Genomic DNA, 16,752 nt, shown 5'->3' with positions numbered 1-16,752 from the left:
AGTTTTTTTGCTAAGCATCTCTGCTGATGACAGCTTCCCATAAAGAACTCCCCAATGCTGGCTGAGTTCAAGAGTAATAAACCAAATAACACTATACTGATGTCATTACCTGCAGCAGTGAAAAAAAAAATAGAAAAAATACCATAAATTCATATGCTCCAGTTCTTCTAAGCTGTTCTTTTGAATATGTGTTGTGAAAGTTGAGATAGATAAAGATGAAAAGACAATCAGGTGTTATAGTAAGCAACTGCAGGTTTTTTGAGGGAAGAATATTGATAATGCAGAAATAAGATTTCCAGCCTCAAACTAGGTAACAAACAGCTTAACTGGACAGGAGATATCCCACAGAATGCTTGTCTATTAGTGCTCTGTTTCCTACTGTCAGATTTTCTCCTAGTTTAGATCATGTAATTGATTGTACTGTCTGCCATGTTTTAAAGCAAGTAATCCACTTCTTAGAAGAAAATTTTCCAGATTTTTTTTGCTGTACCAAAGAGAATTTGATGCTTTAGGAAGTAATAATGAAATACTGTAAACCTTATTTCCACAAGCAAGGTGGCTTGGTGATTAGGTGAGTACAGGCTGGTGGCATGAATCCAGGTAAAAGTCTACTGAGAGTGTATCCACGTAAAATTAAATGTCAGTGTAGCAACTCAAGTGTAGCCTTATAAAATCAAAGTAAAAACAAAATACTAAATCTGAGGGGATTATTTCAGTCCTTCTTCCAGAGTCCTAAACATATATTAAACAGAACATGTCTAACCACTGAAGAAATATTTAAAATGTCATCCTTCTATAAGAAAATAGCAGATAATACTGCATAAAATGTTCAGAGTGCAGGAAACTCAGGGTGCTATTCAATAATTCTTTTAGAAAGCCAAACCAAAACAGCAGAGTACTTAGTGGCAGGCATGTAGTCTGTGGTACCTCTGGGCTTTTCACTGTGCTGGAAATTCCTTTGCACACTGCTGGACCTCCAGGTAGCCGTGGATCTGAGCACTGACAGCATGCCAGGGCACTCAGGAGAAATTTTACTGCAAGTGTGGCTGGGTCTTTAGTTTTATACCTTCAGAAGACTCCAGGTCTTCACTCTGCCATAATGTTGGTCATTAACCACGTCAGGAAGTGATGAAAATTTGAAGTGTGTTGAGTTAGCAGTGGTTTTAGCTCAGCAGAGACAGAAACATTATCTTCAAAGAAGTTTCCATTTATATTTCCTCGGCTGTCTCCAAAAAACAGCAATCTGTAGTAGTTGTTTTCTATTCAATATGTGTTTCCTGTAGTTCTACTTAGAGCAAAAATGGCTTTGGAATTCTTTACACTAAGTAGTACTCTTTTTTTTAAGAGTTATCTGATCCTTTTGAGTGAGGAGAAATATGGCATCTTAGGGATGATATAAGTGGAGAAGAAAAAAATGAAGGCAGTGTAGGTCACAAAATAGAACCGTGGTTTTCCTTAAAAGAAGTTGTTGGCATAGCCTTTCAAATTTGCTTTAGATACAGTGATTATCAGAGCTTTCCTCCTCTGTTGGAAGTGGAATCTCTACCTACTCTATGATTTAGAAGGTTGAACAATTGTTTTTTTAAAACTATACTGTATTCATATTATATTAAAGAGATATTAAACTATACTACACAAAGAGACTAAAGAATATTAAAGAAAAACTCATGACTGTTTGAGATAGTTAGGACACAGTTTTGACTTAAATGGCTAAGGAATCAAAACAATCTCAGTAGAATCTAATTACTTAATCCCTTCAGGTAAACAATCTTCCTAACATATTCTACATGTGTAAAAAGAACAGGAGTAGAAAATAGAGATAAGAATTGTTTTCTCTTCTTCTCTCTGTGCTTCTCTAGGAAAAATGCTGGGAGAGAGAGTTATGTCTCACTCTGTTCAGAGAATGTGAGTGCCACAGTTTGTTGAGGCAGCATTTTTCTGCTGTGAGATTTTCGGCTGCCTGGGAAGTCACTGGTTGCATGTTGAGTCTGTGCCAGTGCCTGAACTGGAACCTTTTGTTCTTGTGTTACTTGTGGAGTTCGAGTTGCTTTGCTGACCTGCACACAAGGTGTGCCTCAGACAAGAGCCTTTGAGCCCTGGTGGTTCAGATGTGCCTTTCACTGCTTCACTTATCAATTGAGAGCATTACTTCACTGCTCACTGAGCTCATGTTTTCCATCCTCATTCCTGCGAAACCAGCTTCTCTAACAGGCCTATGCATCATCTCTGCAAATAATTCCTCATCTTTTGCATGAAAAATATGTTAGATAAGCAGAGATATTTATTGCAGTCTTACAGCTTATAGATTCAGTGAATATTTCTGTTGCTATCAGTCAGTTAATTGGAAATCATTCTTAATCACTTCACTGCAAAATGAAAACAAAATTTCTTGTCCATGAAATCCCAAGTAGGCTATTAGAGATACTGCAAGATAAAAACATGCTTAACATTCTTAGGCTAAAATTAAATTAGAAAGCTCTTTTTTCCCCCTTTTCCCTTTCTCTTCTATGGCTCTCTTCCATTTTATTGTTCTTGCAGGATGGTGTATTCAAGTATTCCCTCCTTCTGCATAATGTGTTCTTCATCTGCAAACAACAATAGAGGGCCCTTTCATACTGGAATATGTCAGCTTTTCTAGATAGTCTTCTTGAAGTACCCCAGGCAGTTCAGACAGATTTAATCAACCTCTCAGTAACTTACTTAATTTCCTGCTTATCCAGCAGATAGGCCATTCTTCTTAATTAAAAGAAATGGGGTTTTTCACTTCCTTAGAGAACAAAATATTTCCAGTTGTCATGGCTGTTCATGGCTGAGTAGTTAACTCCCATCTCCACGGGGTAAGGTGTCTCCTCTCCCTTTGGTGACTCAGCACACTCCTCCCAATGTAAAGTGCTTTTACATGGAACATTCCTTTGTATCTGTTTGCAATACTGAACAGATTTGATAGAAATTGGGATCAAGCATGTTGATAGTTTTGGGGTGGCAGTGGGGTTGGAATGATTCAGTTCCAGCTTCCTTCCTTCAAGCACTTCGGAATGAACTTTACCATTACAGGTAACTTAATTCTTTTTACACAAAACCAAAAGTGACCAAGAATTACAAACCTGAGTTGCAAAATGCTCTCTGTAAATGCAAAAAAGCATCATCTCATCCTAGAAATTACTGCCAGCAAGTGGAAGTTGCCAAGCTGGAGTGCTCAGGGCCAGCCTTGACAAAGAAAGCAAAAGGTGCCAGCCCAGCAGAAAAGTGAGGCTGCTTTCCTACTCTAGTTCCTCCTCTCCTGGGAACTGAAAGAGAGGTGACATAATGCAACTTTACCCCACAGCTATCTGTAAGGAGGAGAACTCTTATTATAGTGGGGATGCTGTACCTTTGAAAATGCATTCCTTTGGGAGCACCACTATTGTGTTCATCCCTGGATCTTTCCTTAAGCTTATCCTATTCTGTAATTGTCTGCATTGCATTTTTACCTTAGTTCCTTGAGTCTGCAGTGTTTTAAATAAAACAAGTGTATTCCTAGTTTTCAGATGATAGGATTCTTGGTTTTGTAGGATGCCCCTGAATTCTCATGTAATTGTACCAAATTTATTAGTGTTGTTAACTTAAAATGAACTACTAGATACATTCATTTCACTTTTCAGTGTCTACTTTTTCACTTTCACAAATCAATCAGAATATGATAGCAGTTTCAGTTGGTAATAAATAGCTTAGAAATAGGTTTCTTAAATTACTAACTCCTAGCAATGTATGTAAACTACATGAGAACAAACACGTTTTCAGTATTTCAGATATCAGCATCTTTTAAATGATTGATACCTCAAATCAGTGTGAATTGTCTTTTCTTTTAGCACTTGCTCCTCTTGCTCAATTTTTTTTTCATAATTTACTTTAAGGCCATCCTATATGGGAAAAAAAAAACAGGACAAAGCATTAAATGAAATTGATTGTCAAAACTTTAGAAAGATACTGCAAAATGACACTTTCTATTGCAAAAGTGGCCACTGACTTGGAATGTGAAAATAATGGATTTTCCTGTTGTATTTGGAGTAGAACACATCTATAATTGCAATTTTTAATGTCATTTCTTCTTAAAGGAAATATTTCATGACCATATGTCCCAACCAAAGGGACTGTTCCTCACAGCACAAGCAACAGGCAGAGCTTTTGGAGGCACTATGCAGTGGCATTATAAAAAAATTAGCAGAGAGATGCAAATAATTGTGGTTTTTCTCTCCTTAGTTCATAATATGCCTACTTCCCTTTCTTGTATCTCCTGCTTCCAGCACAGATTTCGATTTTAATACAGAGTATGGAGATGTGTGCTCAGAGAGCTGGGGCATGGCACAGTTTCTGACAGTTTGCTTCCTTTGACTGCTCATTTCCATGTGCAGTATGCTGGATCCCATGAACAAATGACAGCTGAAATACAGCTGAAGGAGGCTGCCTTCTATTTTTAAGAATTCTATTCAGACTTCAGATGTTATTGTAACTTGTGCAAAAACCCTATAGTATGAGCAAAAGACAAACATTTGGTAGAGTTTTCTAAAGCTAAACAGAAGGGATAAACACATTGTATTCCAAATTTCAGGAGCAGGTATGAATTCTGTTATGGATGTAATCTTTCCCACGTCCATTTTTCTCTCTCTATCATTTTTTTAATAGATACAAATTCCTCTAATTAGTTTGCCAATATCTGGGAGGAAATTCTACTTTTGAGCCATCGTGAGTTTGATTTAAAGCAGCATGGCTCTTAAGTTTTTAAATGAGTTTAAAGGGTCTGTACAGTGTTAATTTCTTCCTTACACCACTCTGCACAGGGAGAAAGCAGTCAGTAACAAAAAAACCCAACACCACCTTCAAAGGGATTTCATTTGATTTCTTGAAAATGCCAGAGAGGAAGGGGTGTGTTGTGTGTTTTCTTGTGCATCTTGGAATAGCTGCTTCTTGAATTAGAGCTAGAGAAATTTTATTTCTGAGTAGAAAGGGACTGGAAAGCTCCTCCTGTCTTTCTGTATCCTATTTTGACCATAGCCTCATCAATATGAATTAGATTTTCATCACTGTTTGTCTTTTGACCTCCAATGTATGCCTTCATATAAAAAGATAGATGATTTATAGAAAATATATTGTATTTGTGTTTGTAATATTCTTCTTGACAACAAAGGCTGTTGTTTGCTGATATTTCCTAATGATTAGGAGTGTTCCCCAGTAGCTTGGAAAATTATCTCACTGAAGGGAGGCAGAAGATGTCTCAGTGACTTCCTGCATTAAGGCAGTTGCTCTGATAGGGGGATCAGCTCAATTAAAATCTTAATTTTGCCTCACTTGTCTCAAGGTCACCAAATAAAAAGTACTTCACTGGAGTAGTTTAATTGCCTAGATAAAGAATGTAACTTTCTGAGTACACATTCCAAACTAGAGCTAATTGAATTAGCCAACCTTCTGATCTCTGAGGAGATCAGTGAGAGTTTCAGATATCTGACACATGGGGCATCTTTTTGCCTCAGGTTTCTTTTAATGTGCTCCTTCATCACATATTAAAAATTAAAATATGTATTCAAAATACTCGTGGACATACTTGTTCTGTATCAGATCCACGTGTTGTGGAATGATAGAAGCCCCTCCTCAAATGCAGAAGGCAGGAGCCTTGTCCGTGGCTAAGCAGGGCTGTTAAGGAGACCTCACACACTTTGCTTTACAGCACTCACTGAACTCTCCAGAAACCCAGTGGTGTTCCCTTCACTTGCAGAATACTCCTGGCTGTGTTCTCCTGTGTGCCAGACTGAGAAGGCAGAGTTACAGCTCTGTCAGAGGAGGAGGACTGAGCAATCTGCACTCTTCAGATGGGCTGTGCAGTCCTGTGGGGGGGGATATTTATTACAAATAATGCTGCTGGCCCCCATTTGCCAGGCAGTCAAAAGTCTGTAACAAATCATCTTAGCAGGCACTCTTCACACTAACCTGATGTGGGCTGTCAAAGCCAGGGATCCAGAATGTATTTGAGAAGAGGAGATGCTTAAAAACTCTTTGCTGAGCACCCAGAAGTATCCCAGATGTGCATTCTGAGAGGCTCTGTGGTGTTTGCTGTCAGAAATTGGTCTCAGCAGTGGATCCCAAAGCAGAGCTGTGTCCCTCCCATCTCACACTGAGGTGGCACATGGTGAGGGAGATGCTGTAGCAAGGTACAGTTTGATGAGTGTGGTAACATGGCTTTTCAACCAGCCCCATCCTTTTGTATACTTTTCCAAGTATAGTATCTGGCAATGGCCAGCTTTGGATCAGATTTTGTGTAACTTCTTTGTAGCTAACAGAGTAAACACTTTGTTTGTACAGAGAGTCTTTTAGAAAGATTCTTCTTGGAAACTATTTTTAAGTAGATAAGCTAAATTATATTAGATTTTTATTTGGGCATCTCAGTGACATAAAATCATCAGGTTTTCAGCCACGAAATGGACAGGTTTACATTATTTCAGAATGGTCCTGGTAGAATCACTTCCTTACATCTTTTCCTACAAGCAAGATTCTGAATGTTCTTGTGAATATATTTCTTTTTGTTTCAGAAATCCTTGTGCACTGAGTTACTGCATTCATTGTGCTTTTGGTTTTGTCCCTAGCAACTGCTTAGTTTAATACTTTTTGCTTGAAGACTGGATTTTCAGTATCTGTCAGCTTAACTGTGTGAGACATATCTTGCTTTTTTAACATACAGCTATCAAGAGGATAGAATAATAATGTTCAACTGTTATCCCAAATTCCTGCAAAGTTTTAGAAAGGACTTTTCTCTCTTCATAGCTTATTTACATACATATAGATGTTTAAGCTACTCTAGCGTGGTTCTTAAATGCCTAGTTTTAAAATTTTCTTATCCGTACATTATTTTTTGTTTGGTTGCAATGGCTAATTTTTATGTTTGATTTTTATTTTTAATTGTTTGTATGGGTGTTGTTCTAGAAGGAATTAAAAATATTTGCCCATCTGAAAGAAAACAACTGCTGTATGGGGATTTGTTTTGTCTTCTGGCTAGTGGGATTGCAGTTAAAAAAGACATGTATTATCTTAGATCACAAAATACCCTCTGAAACTTTAATAACATGCCATTCAACACTTTTTTCAGCCAAATGGGGCAGGTCTCTTGAGCAGAGAGTGGCTGGCTGTGTGTGATCTGTTCACAGGGCAGTTGGTTTGTGAGCTGGAGTTGAACGTGAAGAGAACAGCACCTGTGGGACTTCTTCCCACACTGTTAGGGCCAAATTCAACTAACCCAGCATGTTGCAGGGGGAAACAATCCACACCAAAACCTAAACAGCCGTTTTATAAATGTCTTTTTTGGCTTTGCATCTGTTTGTTCAATTAACAAAAGCAGGGAAAAAAATACAACAGAACAAACTTATTTTTGAACGACTGAATGCTTTTATTAAGGTCCTTAAAATATTAGTATTTTTCTTAACAAAGGAACACCCATACCACTATGTTACAGGTTTATTTCAGAATTTACCTGAAGTTTGTTTTTAATGTCCCTAGCAACAATCAAAACTAAAAGTTGTGAGGTTTTAAGGTTAAAGGTTTCTTTTTTAGTTCAATTGCTGTCAGCTTTCAAAAATAGCTATCAAACGTATGATTAATTTTATATTTAATCTCTGAAGTTTGAGTTAAAATTTTACACCAGTTATGAAATTATGGTAATGTATTCATTATTTTCATCACAGAATTTGCTTCCAGGAAATAGGTGCTGAGAATTTACGTAGTTGGGAAGCTACATATTCATTTATTAGTCTTTTTTTTAGCTGCACATTAGCTGGACAAATAGGTGCAAAGGATTCTATCTACAAAACTGTACTTAGAGATTAATGAGAACATGAGGTGCTATAGATGTTTACCAGAAATATTTAGTGTCTTATTGTATTTGGCCCTGTCTGAAAGCAAACCTTTGATTTGCTTGATTTGATATGGACTTGTTGCACTAAAACAAGGACATTTTGTTTAATCTCTGCTGATAATCCATCAATTTCAGCCAGTTTATTAAAGCAATTTTTCTTTTCTTAGTTTTTTTTTGAGAATACTCAGCAGCATATGACTTTGCCACTGTATGTAGCTGGGCTTCTGTCTCATGACTGGAGAGCACCCTGGTTAATTCTGCTTTTGGTTTTTTTAATTCCCTCATGAAATGTTCCATGTAGCATTAATAGTAACTTATGCCACCTTACTACTTGGTAAGCCTCATCTGTTGCTAATGAATCAGGTGATAGATTTCTTTTCCAAAGTGTTTCTAAATTATAGGAGGGTTGGGATAACATTTATTTATTATATTGAGTTTCTAGATTCATATGGTATGGGCTCCCCTATCTTGTATCTTCCCATCTGCTGTTTCTAGAAGAAAATCTTTGTGTTGTTTCAGCTACAGGGAGAGATGTGCTGACTGCATTAGGAAATGTGCATTATACCATGCAAATAATTCTTACCACTGAAGAAGGACAGTGGTCAGTGTAAAGTCAAAATCTGCTTGAGGGCTTGACTTTAACACCTCTTGATTCAGACACTCTTGGGCTCCTGTTCCTAAAATCTGGTGCAAGTGAGTTTCCCACAGCCTTCATCCCTTGCCTCCTCCAGTGCTGACCTGAACACACACTTTGTTTTCAGAAATCAAAGTTTCCTAGCCTCAGGAAATGAAGTCCACCCCTCATCTCTTAAAGCCACCATGGGACAATTTGACTCACATGCAGCGGCCCAGTCACATTTTCAGGATCTGCTAATATTTTCATTGGCACTCCTTACCTTGTCATGTAAGTGGTGCAGAACAGCAAGGACCAGCGTAACAAAATGATGAGAGGTTTTGGGAGGAGTTCACAGTCAGGGGAGGTAGCTGAGTGCTGTTGAACAAGAACAGTTTAAGTGTGGTGATTGGTCTTTTAGCTTGGATGCAATGACCAACAGAAGTGGTGATATTAAACCAAGTTTCTGAAGCATAGTGAAATTATTGTTTCTTTTAGGTAGTAATTTAATGCACCATTTTTGATCTTGTTTTAACGTTGAAGGGCAATGACAAACTAGTTGAGAGGCTGGAACTGCTGTGTACAGCCAAAGCCCAGGAAAAGGCCCCAATGACACTTAAAAAGCTCAACCCAGCCATACAAAATTCCACATAGATCTTCAGCAATGTGTAATTCCCTTGATCCTAATTTTTTGAATGCGTTAGGTGAAAAACTTTGTTCAACACTTGGCAGCTGTCAGTCACACACCCAGCTGAGGTGATGGGGCTGTGTGGTGTTGTCAGTCCTGTTTCCTTCATTGCTGATTTATCTTCCCTTTATCACTTGCTTTTTTGTGAGGTGAAGCAATTAGGCTTTCCAAACACTGCCATTATTCTCCATGATTTGGTGACTAACCCTAACTATGGTGCAGTGAGTTTTGAGCAACTAAAAGCCAAATCAAAACCTCTTGGAACAGTTTTTCTTCTTTATTTTCAAAATATTTTTGGGAAGAGTTTTTCCTTGGTTCCCTTCTGCTGTATGCCCCAGAATGTAAATATTTTTCTTTGTGTACCAAAACTACCAAAAAACCACAAAACAAAGCAAGAAAACACAAACAACTTACCTATATCACTGTATGAATGATTTTTTAAACTCAGAAGTTATGGTTAAGGATATGGCCAGCTAAAATATTTTGTGGGGGCAGACCTTAAAAACAAAGAAGTGACAAAGGAAATTTTTGGGGTAAATATTGTAATTTGGACACTTGTCTGTGTCTCTTAGGACTACAAAGTGTTTGGAGATCTTAGGCAATGATAGCACCATCCTCAGGGATGGCAGTGGAGAGGGGAGGGTGCTGATCTATTTCTGGGACCAGTGATATGGGACACAAGGAAAAGGAATGAAGTTGCATCAGGAGGAGTTCAGGCTGGACATTAGGAGCAGACTCCTCACCATGAGGGCACTGGAGCAGAGAAGTGGCCACAGCTCCAAGCCTGGCAGAGTTCAAGCAGTGTCTGACAGTGCTCTCAGTGGTGTGCTTTAGGTTTAGGTAGTCATGCAACAAGCAGGGAGCTGGTCTGAATGATCCTTATGGGTCCCTGCCAACTTGAAATATTCAATAATTCTACTCTATGTACTGTAGAACCTAATATTTCATAACCCAAGGTACTTTGGCAATTCAAAACTAAATAATATACCTGGGTCATTGCATCCAGTTTTCAGTGTAGGGTTTTTCAGTCATGTTGACTATTTTATCAGTTTAAGTCATGTTGAGGAGCAAAGTGTTCTTTAAAGCATCTGAAATTCATCTGTCCATCAGGATTAGTAGCTGCAGCAGCAGTGCAGTGTCCTGTGGGTGGTGGTAATGCTACAGCAATGAAGGCTTGGGCTCAGCAATCCTTCTGACATGGTTGACAGACACATGGAAATATTTCTGAGTGCCTAAGTCAGATGAGTAAAACAAGCTGTTTCTATAGCAGTGCACAAGATGTGCATGTTTGTTCCTGGTGTGTGAGTCATTGTGTGAAATTCAGCATGTATGTGTACACTTTATACTGCAGGGAAGCTTTTGTGGTGGTTAAAAAGCATTCTAAATGTTTGCTTAACCTGGATTGTTCTAAAAACACCCTTGTGTGTTAGCCATGTAAATGTAAAGTATTTTAAAATATAATATTCAAATTAACATATTCATATTTTCAGTTAACATTTGATCAACTTCTATTTTACAAGAATAACATCTGAAATTATGTCAGAGAAGATAACCAGATGCAGATAATAGCTTACATTACATTAATGCATAGCATGGAAATCCATGTGAGGAGAGAATTAGCAGCTGTATGTGTGCTGACAGGCATTACATTAAAAGATAATGAGCTCACTGTCAAAATGAAAAAAATATTGACATTAATACAGAAAAAATAATTTCATAGAAGCCTTTAAAAAATGGCTTATGTAGCAATTGGTCTCTTAGTGAGGAAAGGTTTTCCCAATGACTAATAGGTAACAGAACTTGCCACTTTTCAGGAATGCCTGATGCTCCACTGATCTTCTATTGTTTATATTTGTCTTCCTGTTTTGAAATAATTTTAAAATGTGAAATCTTCTCATTTGAAATTTTTTATTGCTTATTGTGATTGTTCAGCTTTATTCCCCATGGTGTTGGGCTATATTTCATCACTGGAAATGCAAGAATTTCATAGAGAAGTGGAAAGGTGTGGCTTTTTTAGAGAGGTTTACTCTTTCATTAAAGAAAGAGTAAAGCCATAGATATGAACAGTTGGTGTCAGTGTCCAGATTAAGAAATCCTTGGGGATTTTTTCATGAGGCATGTGGACTAAATTGGACACCCAAAATCAAAGGATATGAAACGTTTTATTCTGAAAATCTTGGCCTGTCTTTAGTTGAAAGACTTTGGGGTTTGTATTTTTAAATCAGAAGCCTGAATTTGATTCCACTTCCTTTTATCTAATTCATTAGTCTGTAACAGTACTTGGCGTGATATACTGTGAAATGGAGAAAAATTCAAAATAATGGGAAAGAGTTTTCAGTTTTGAGGACAAAATGTTTTAGGAGATGGACTCTCAAAAAAGATATCTTAAAATTGCTATTAAAAGTGCAAAAGAAATTGTTATTTTCAAAATGAGTGGGATTCTTCACTGTAATTCAACATAAACATTCTCATTAAATTTTTCTTCTTTTATATGTGACTATAATATTTTTGTGACTTGATTTGAGGTGACTCTGAGAATAAACATCTTCTGAGGTGAGGGACTTTTGCTTTTGTTAGTTTTGTTATTTCTGCTGGTTCCAGTTGGTATCTTCTTCAAAGCTTTATCTCAGTGAATGTGACCTGGCTCTCCAGCTTTAATTAGAACCACCAGAATTCTTTCTCTCTTTTGTAGTCCTCTTTTGCAAAGATGTTTCTGTAGGAATGTGTATTTATGGTAATATTTAATGCACTGTATCTTTGAGAAGTTCATTAGCTTTTTATTTTGTGATGAGAAGCCCACATGCACGTTGCAAGTTGCTGTTCGCTGTTGTTGTACGTGCGGACAGTGGTGCTTTCTAGAAAACATTCTTAAACCTCTAAGGTCTTGCCATCATTGTATATAAGTCATTCTCTTTTTCCTATCTTTAATCTCATGCACGTTTTTGCAGTTTTAATAAAAATACTCTTAGAGATTAAGGATTTTCTTTTCAAAACTTTGCTGTCCTTTTGATAGGATATGTGCTTCTGTATATGTGCAATTCATTCAAAAGAGTAAAAGAATATTAAGCTTACAAAATGAAGCTCTCAAACTGAGGCAGTTGCAGAGTTTGTTTGTTTCTTTGTGTTTCTTTTTTCCTAATAAGCTTACTTGTGCACATATATTATAAAAAAATTTCCTCTTGACTGTCTCCTCATAAAATGTACCAGTTGCAGCATGCTCACTTAAGTCACGTACTTTCTGTATTTTATTTTATTGTTCCAGTTCAGTATGTGGTCCAATTCTGCACATTGTTCAGTGGTGGTGTGAAGATGAAATTGTTCTATAACAATCATCAGTAGTACTGCAGTGTTTAAAATAGCAACAGAACTGAGTTATTGAACAGTGAATGGGGTGATACCTAATGAGCAAGCTTTTGAGGTCTGTTGATATTAAAAATATGAGTACATATTTAAATATTTTAAAAGATTGTTTGCATATATAAAAAGATAATTCTCTGACTGGCTTTGATGACTGAAAGTTATTTGGCAGAGAAGGAAGAGCATTCTTTACAGAGCCACAGTATGAAGTCTTTAGAGCTTCACAGAAGTTTTATGGTGCAACCATCAAAGGGCTGTGGACTTGTAAATGCTGAACCTTTTGCATGATTTTCTGCATGAGGTATTGCAAAAGTGAGAATTTTCATTTGGTACCACGGGCATTAAGATGAGATGAAATGTGTATTCATGTATCAAATGACTCCAAGCCTTTTTAGGTTTATGGATTTGGGCTCTCACGTAACCTTCCCAGATTTATACAATTAAACAGTTGGGGAAGTTCTAGTCACTGCCACAGATACCTGTATGGTTTGAAAAGTTTATAGCCCAACTTTGTTTCCTTTCTGCCATCAGAGATTCAGAGGGATAGTTGTATCTTGCACATGATTCAAAGCCAGGTTAAATGGAGCTTTAAGCAACCTGGTCTAGTAGAAGATTTTATGAAGACTGACCTCCGTATTACAAGCACTAGGTAATTTCAAGACTTAACTTTAGTAAAGCTTGTTTTTGTCTCAAAACATCTACCTAATATATTAGCATGTCATTGATTTTGGTTCACACCAAAATTAATGTCAATAGTACATATCCTTATAATTACCCATCTCTTTGAAATGCATTTTGTTTGAAAACATTTTGGACCATGTAGGAGATTATCTATTTCAGGCATATTTTGAAGAGGGTTGGGACTTTATTAATATTGTTGTCTCTTACTAACTAGTTGGTTATAGTAATAAAGATCAGTTTCTCAATAGGTGAATCTAGCTTTGCAAATTGATTAAAAAATACTTAATTCCTCTAATTTTAATTTAAAAGTTGAGTAAAAATTCTCATATGGAATTGAATGTGTTGGGCTGACATATTTCCATTTTCTGTGCCGACTTAGCTGTACTTTTTGTGTTTATTTTATTGGACAGATAGAACTGTGTATTGTACAAGCTGAGTTGGTGCCAGCATAATATTTCCAATAAGTTGTTTAATCACTGAGCAAGTCTGCTTTCAAACTGGGCAATGAGCCCATTGCCAGTGTGCAGCACTGGGTTAGAATAACTCAACAATTACACTGGTGGTGTTTAAAAAGCATCCTGACTCAAATCAGCTGTAACTCTTGGACAGGGTAGTTAAGTATGCCAATAACTTTTTAACATCATCAGAAAAGAACTTTCATTTTTTATTGGTCTCCAGAGGCCATCAGCACTTTTTCACCCTAAGAGTTTGTTTTAGCACCAAGGAAAAGTTGCTGTTTTCACGATTTTCCCAGCCTCAGTTGGCTTACATTGGAAAAAATCAGAGCTCAGAGTTGAACCTCAGAGCTCAGAGTGTTTTTGGAGGAACTCAAAACACTGACTGGTCATATGCCACGTAATTTGAACATAAATATATCGCAAAGAGATACGTTCTTGATCATACTTTTGTTAGGAGTTCTGAAGAAAATATTAAAGAAGTGTTGTTTGTGATCTGTTCTAAAAGTATTTCTGAAATACAGAAGAAACATTCTTCCCTGTCTGTGTGGATAACATACCAGATCTGAAGCTGGTATATCATTCTGTTTTCTAAACAGTAAATTAAAGAGCCGTCTCTACTACTTGCATGATGTTTTGGGGAAATCTTGCAACCAAAGAATCTGTCTTTTATTCCAAAATCCAAACTCCAGATATAATTATGGAGAAAAAGGCTGAGGAAGCAAAGTTAGCCTGTTTTGTTTTGATTGGACTAAAAGTTTAGACTTAAGTTCTCTGTGGTCAGGAGGCTGAGATTAAAGGGTCTGTAATTAGATTCAATACTCTGTGTGTCTTAATGCCCTGAGAGGCCAAACCCTGTCTGCAGGCAGTGGTAGCTGCCAGGATCATCAAAAATAGTCCATAGATGCAAGTGAAAAGGAAATTATGCACACTTTCTCAAATAGTTTGCTCTTACTTGTTGTGTCTTTCTTATGTAAAATGAAAGGATAGGAAATTCCTCAAAATATCAAGAAAACAGGTAGATCTTGAGGTTGAAAAGAAAGTGTTTTACCTCTGGAAACTGACTCCCTAATTCTTGTAATTAAGCCTCTATATTCAAGTCATGTTTCAATAGTTCTCCTTGTGCTCCTCCTGTTTTCTGCACATTAGATACAGTGGTACCTAAAGCAAAATGGGTTATTAGATTTCTGTGGTTTTATATGTACGTTTGTGTGTGAACAGAGAAGAGTTTTCTTCCCCAAAGTCAGAAGAGGACAGGTGCATCTTTTGATTAAGTTTATTAATCAACTTACAATTACCAAACAATAAATAATGCTTTTGTTCAGAAATTTTCTAGGTTAGGTCAGTAGTAATGACCAAAATGAAGCCTTCTTTTGGCTGAATTAATGGAGGCTAATGCTTGAGGATGAGTTTGGTGCTGGTGACCTTGTGGCACTTGATGGTGCCACTGTTCCCTGGCCCAGCTGCTCAGCACTGATGGAGACTGCTCTGGACCACGCTCTGAGTGCTCCTCTCTTTTGCAGGCAAGTTAAAGATCAAAATAAGAAAGTAGCAAATCTGAAGCACAAAGAACAAGTGGAGAAAAAGAAGAGTGCACAGATGCTGGAGGAGGCCAGAAGACGAGAGGATAACCTTAATGACAGCTCCCAACAGCTTCAGGTAACATGGGAATTGATTAATGCAGTTGGGATAATGAGCCAGGCTGAGCTACTTGGCTCTCTGCTCTGCCTCCTGATCTGTTGTTTTCATAGCTGTTACCTAACAACTTTGTTCCTGATTGTTTGAAAAGACACATCTTTCCTACAGCATTTTAAAGAAAGCAGCCTCTCTCTCAGTTGCCTTCATATCTTCCTCAATTTTCCTAAGAGCAAAACGTACTTTTAACTGTCAACTTGGTTATGAAGTGCATCGTTGAAATAATTATATGAATTCCATATTGAGATTGGGTGTGACATTTCTTTCTTCTCTGTTCCTCTAACAGCCTTTTTCTTTAGCTGTTTTGTCTATTTTCCCAGCTGGTTTTACCTTATACTGGTGTCCTTTCTTCAAGTAAATGAAAGATAAGCAAGTAAGTATTCTTAGAGAAAGCTGGAGTTACTGTGACGTGACTGGAGGACCATGTTTTCTATCGTAGTCATCCTTGTTTACTTCATGAATTCTTGATGTGCTTTCTGGTCAGTTGGCTTTATTTCTGAAATGATCATGCTGCTGCCCCACAGAGTTATCTGGTTACCTCAAATCTGCCCAGGCATAAGAAAGTCACTGGTATAAAAGCAAGTCAAATATTTCTCAGTGTGCTGTGTGTTGAGATTAGCTGCAGGAGGTTTATCAAATGGTAAGTTTTCAATCGCTGTCATAAAAATATTAAACTACTGGCATGGAGTACAGCAAAGATACCATGATGCTAAGTGTGGAGATAATAGACATTTTGACTGTGTTTTCTTTAATTTACAAAAATAACTTTCTTTTTGGTGAGTGAAAATAAACATGGAAACTGCACCCTACCTTGTAGTCTTTCATTCTGTTAATCTTTAAAGAGCAAGCCTTTCTTTGTTTTCCTTTATTATCCTAGGTTAAATCCTGTTTCTTTTTATCAGCCACATATCTTAATGCATCTACAATGAAGACACAGAATACATCCTAAGGGTTCTCTAGTAAAGATAAGTTCTTTCCTTATTTCACACATATTCCTTTACTTTGTTCTGTGGGATGCTGAGGGGATTTTTTCAGCTAAAACTTTGAAAGAACCACAGCAGCATATGTCCATGGAATGCTCTCAGATGCACCTTTTTGTGATTTTCTCCATCAGCTCCAGTCCTGTATGTGCTGGGCAATGAAATAGTTAAATTCCAAGTGTATGAAAATGATTTCATAACTGCAGACCTTTATAAAAGGCAGGAATGTGGGATTTCTACATCTCCTAATGGGTTTTGTGGCTGTAGTGCTATGGCAATTCACAAGGCTCTCGTTATGTGGCAGCTATGTTTGAATAACACAGTCCTCCTGGTATTAGTGAAATGTCTTTGAAAATTCCTAAAACTACTACAATATTTGGTTAGATTCCTTATCTGCATTTGAATAA

At 37.2% G+C, this 16,752-nt stretch overlaps 1 protein-coding gene across 13 annotated transcripts in view; it reads left to right on the top strand.

The window, feature by feature from the left end:
* The window catches only part of ERC1 (ELKS/RAB6-interacting/CAST family member 1), a 276,731-nt gene that overhangs the window by 128,961 nt on the left and 131,018 nt on the right, over positions 1-16,752 (top strand). For all 13 annotated transcript variants that reach the window (XM_071422212.1, XM_071422219.1, XM_071422217.1 and 10 more), the window contains one exon: positions 15,194-15,329. In XM_071422212.1, the coding sequence (XP_071278313.1) occupies positions 15,194-15,329 (136 nt within the window). The remainder of the gene's footprint in view (positions 1-15,193; positions 15,330-16,752) is intronic.

Source organism: Agelaius tricolor, unplaced genomic scaffold (assembly GCF_023055355.1).
Source record: "Agelaius tricolor isolate 1412-34295 unplaced genomic scaffold, bAgeTri1.0.p SCAF_3, whole genome shotgun sequence".
NCBI lineage: Eukaryota > Metazoa > Chordata > Aves > Passeriformes > Icteridae > Agelaius > Agelaius tricolor.
The sequence above is the reverse complement of the archived record's forward strand: the minus strand, read 5'-3'. Positions and strand labels throughout refer to the sequence as shown.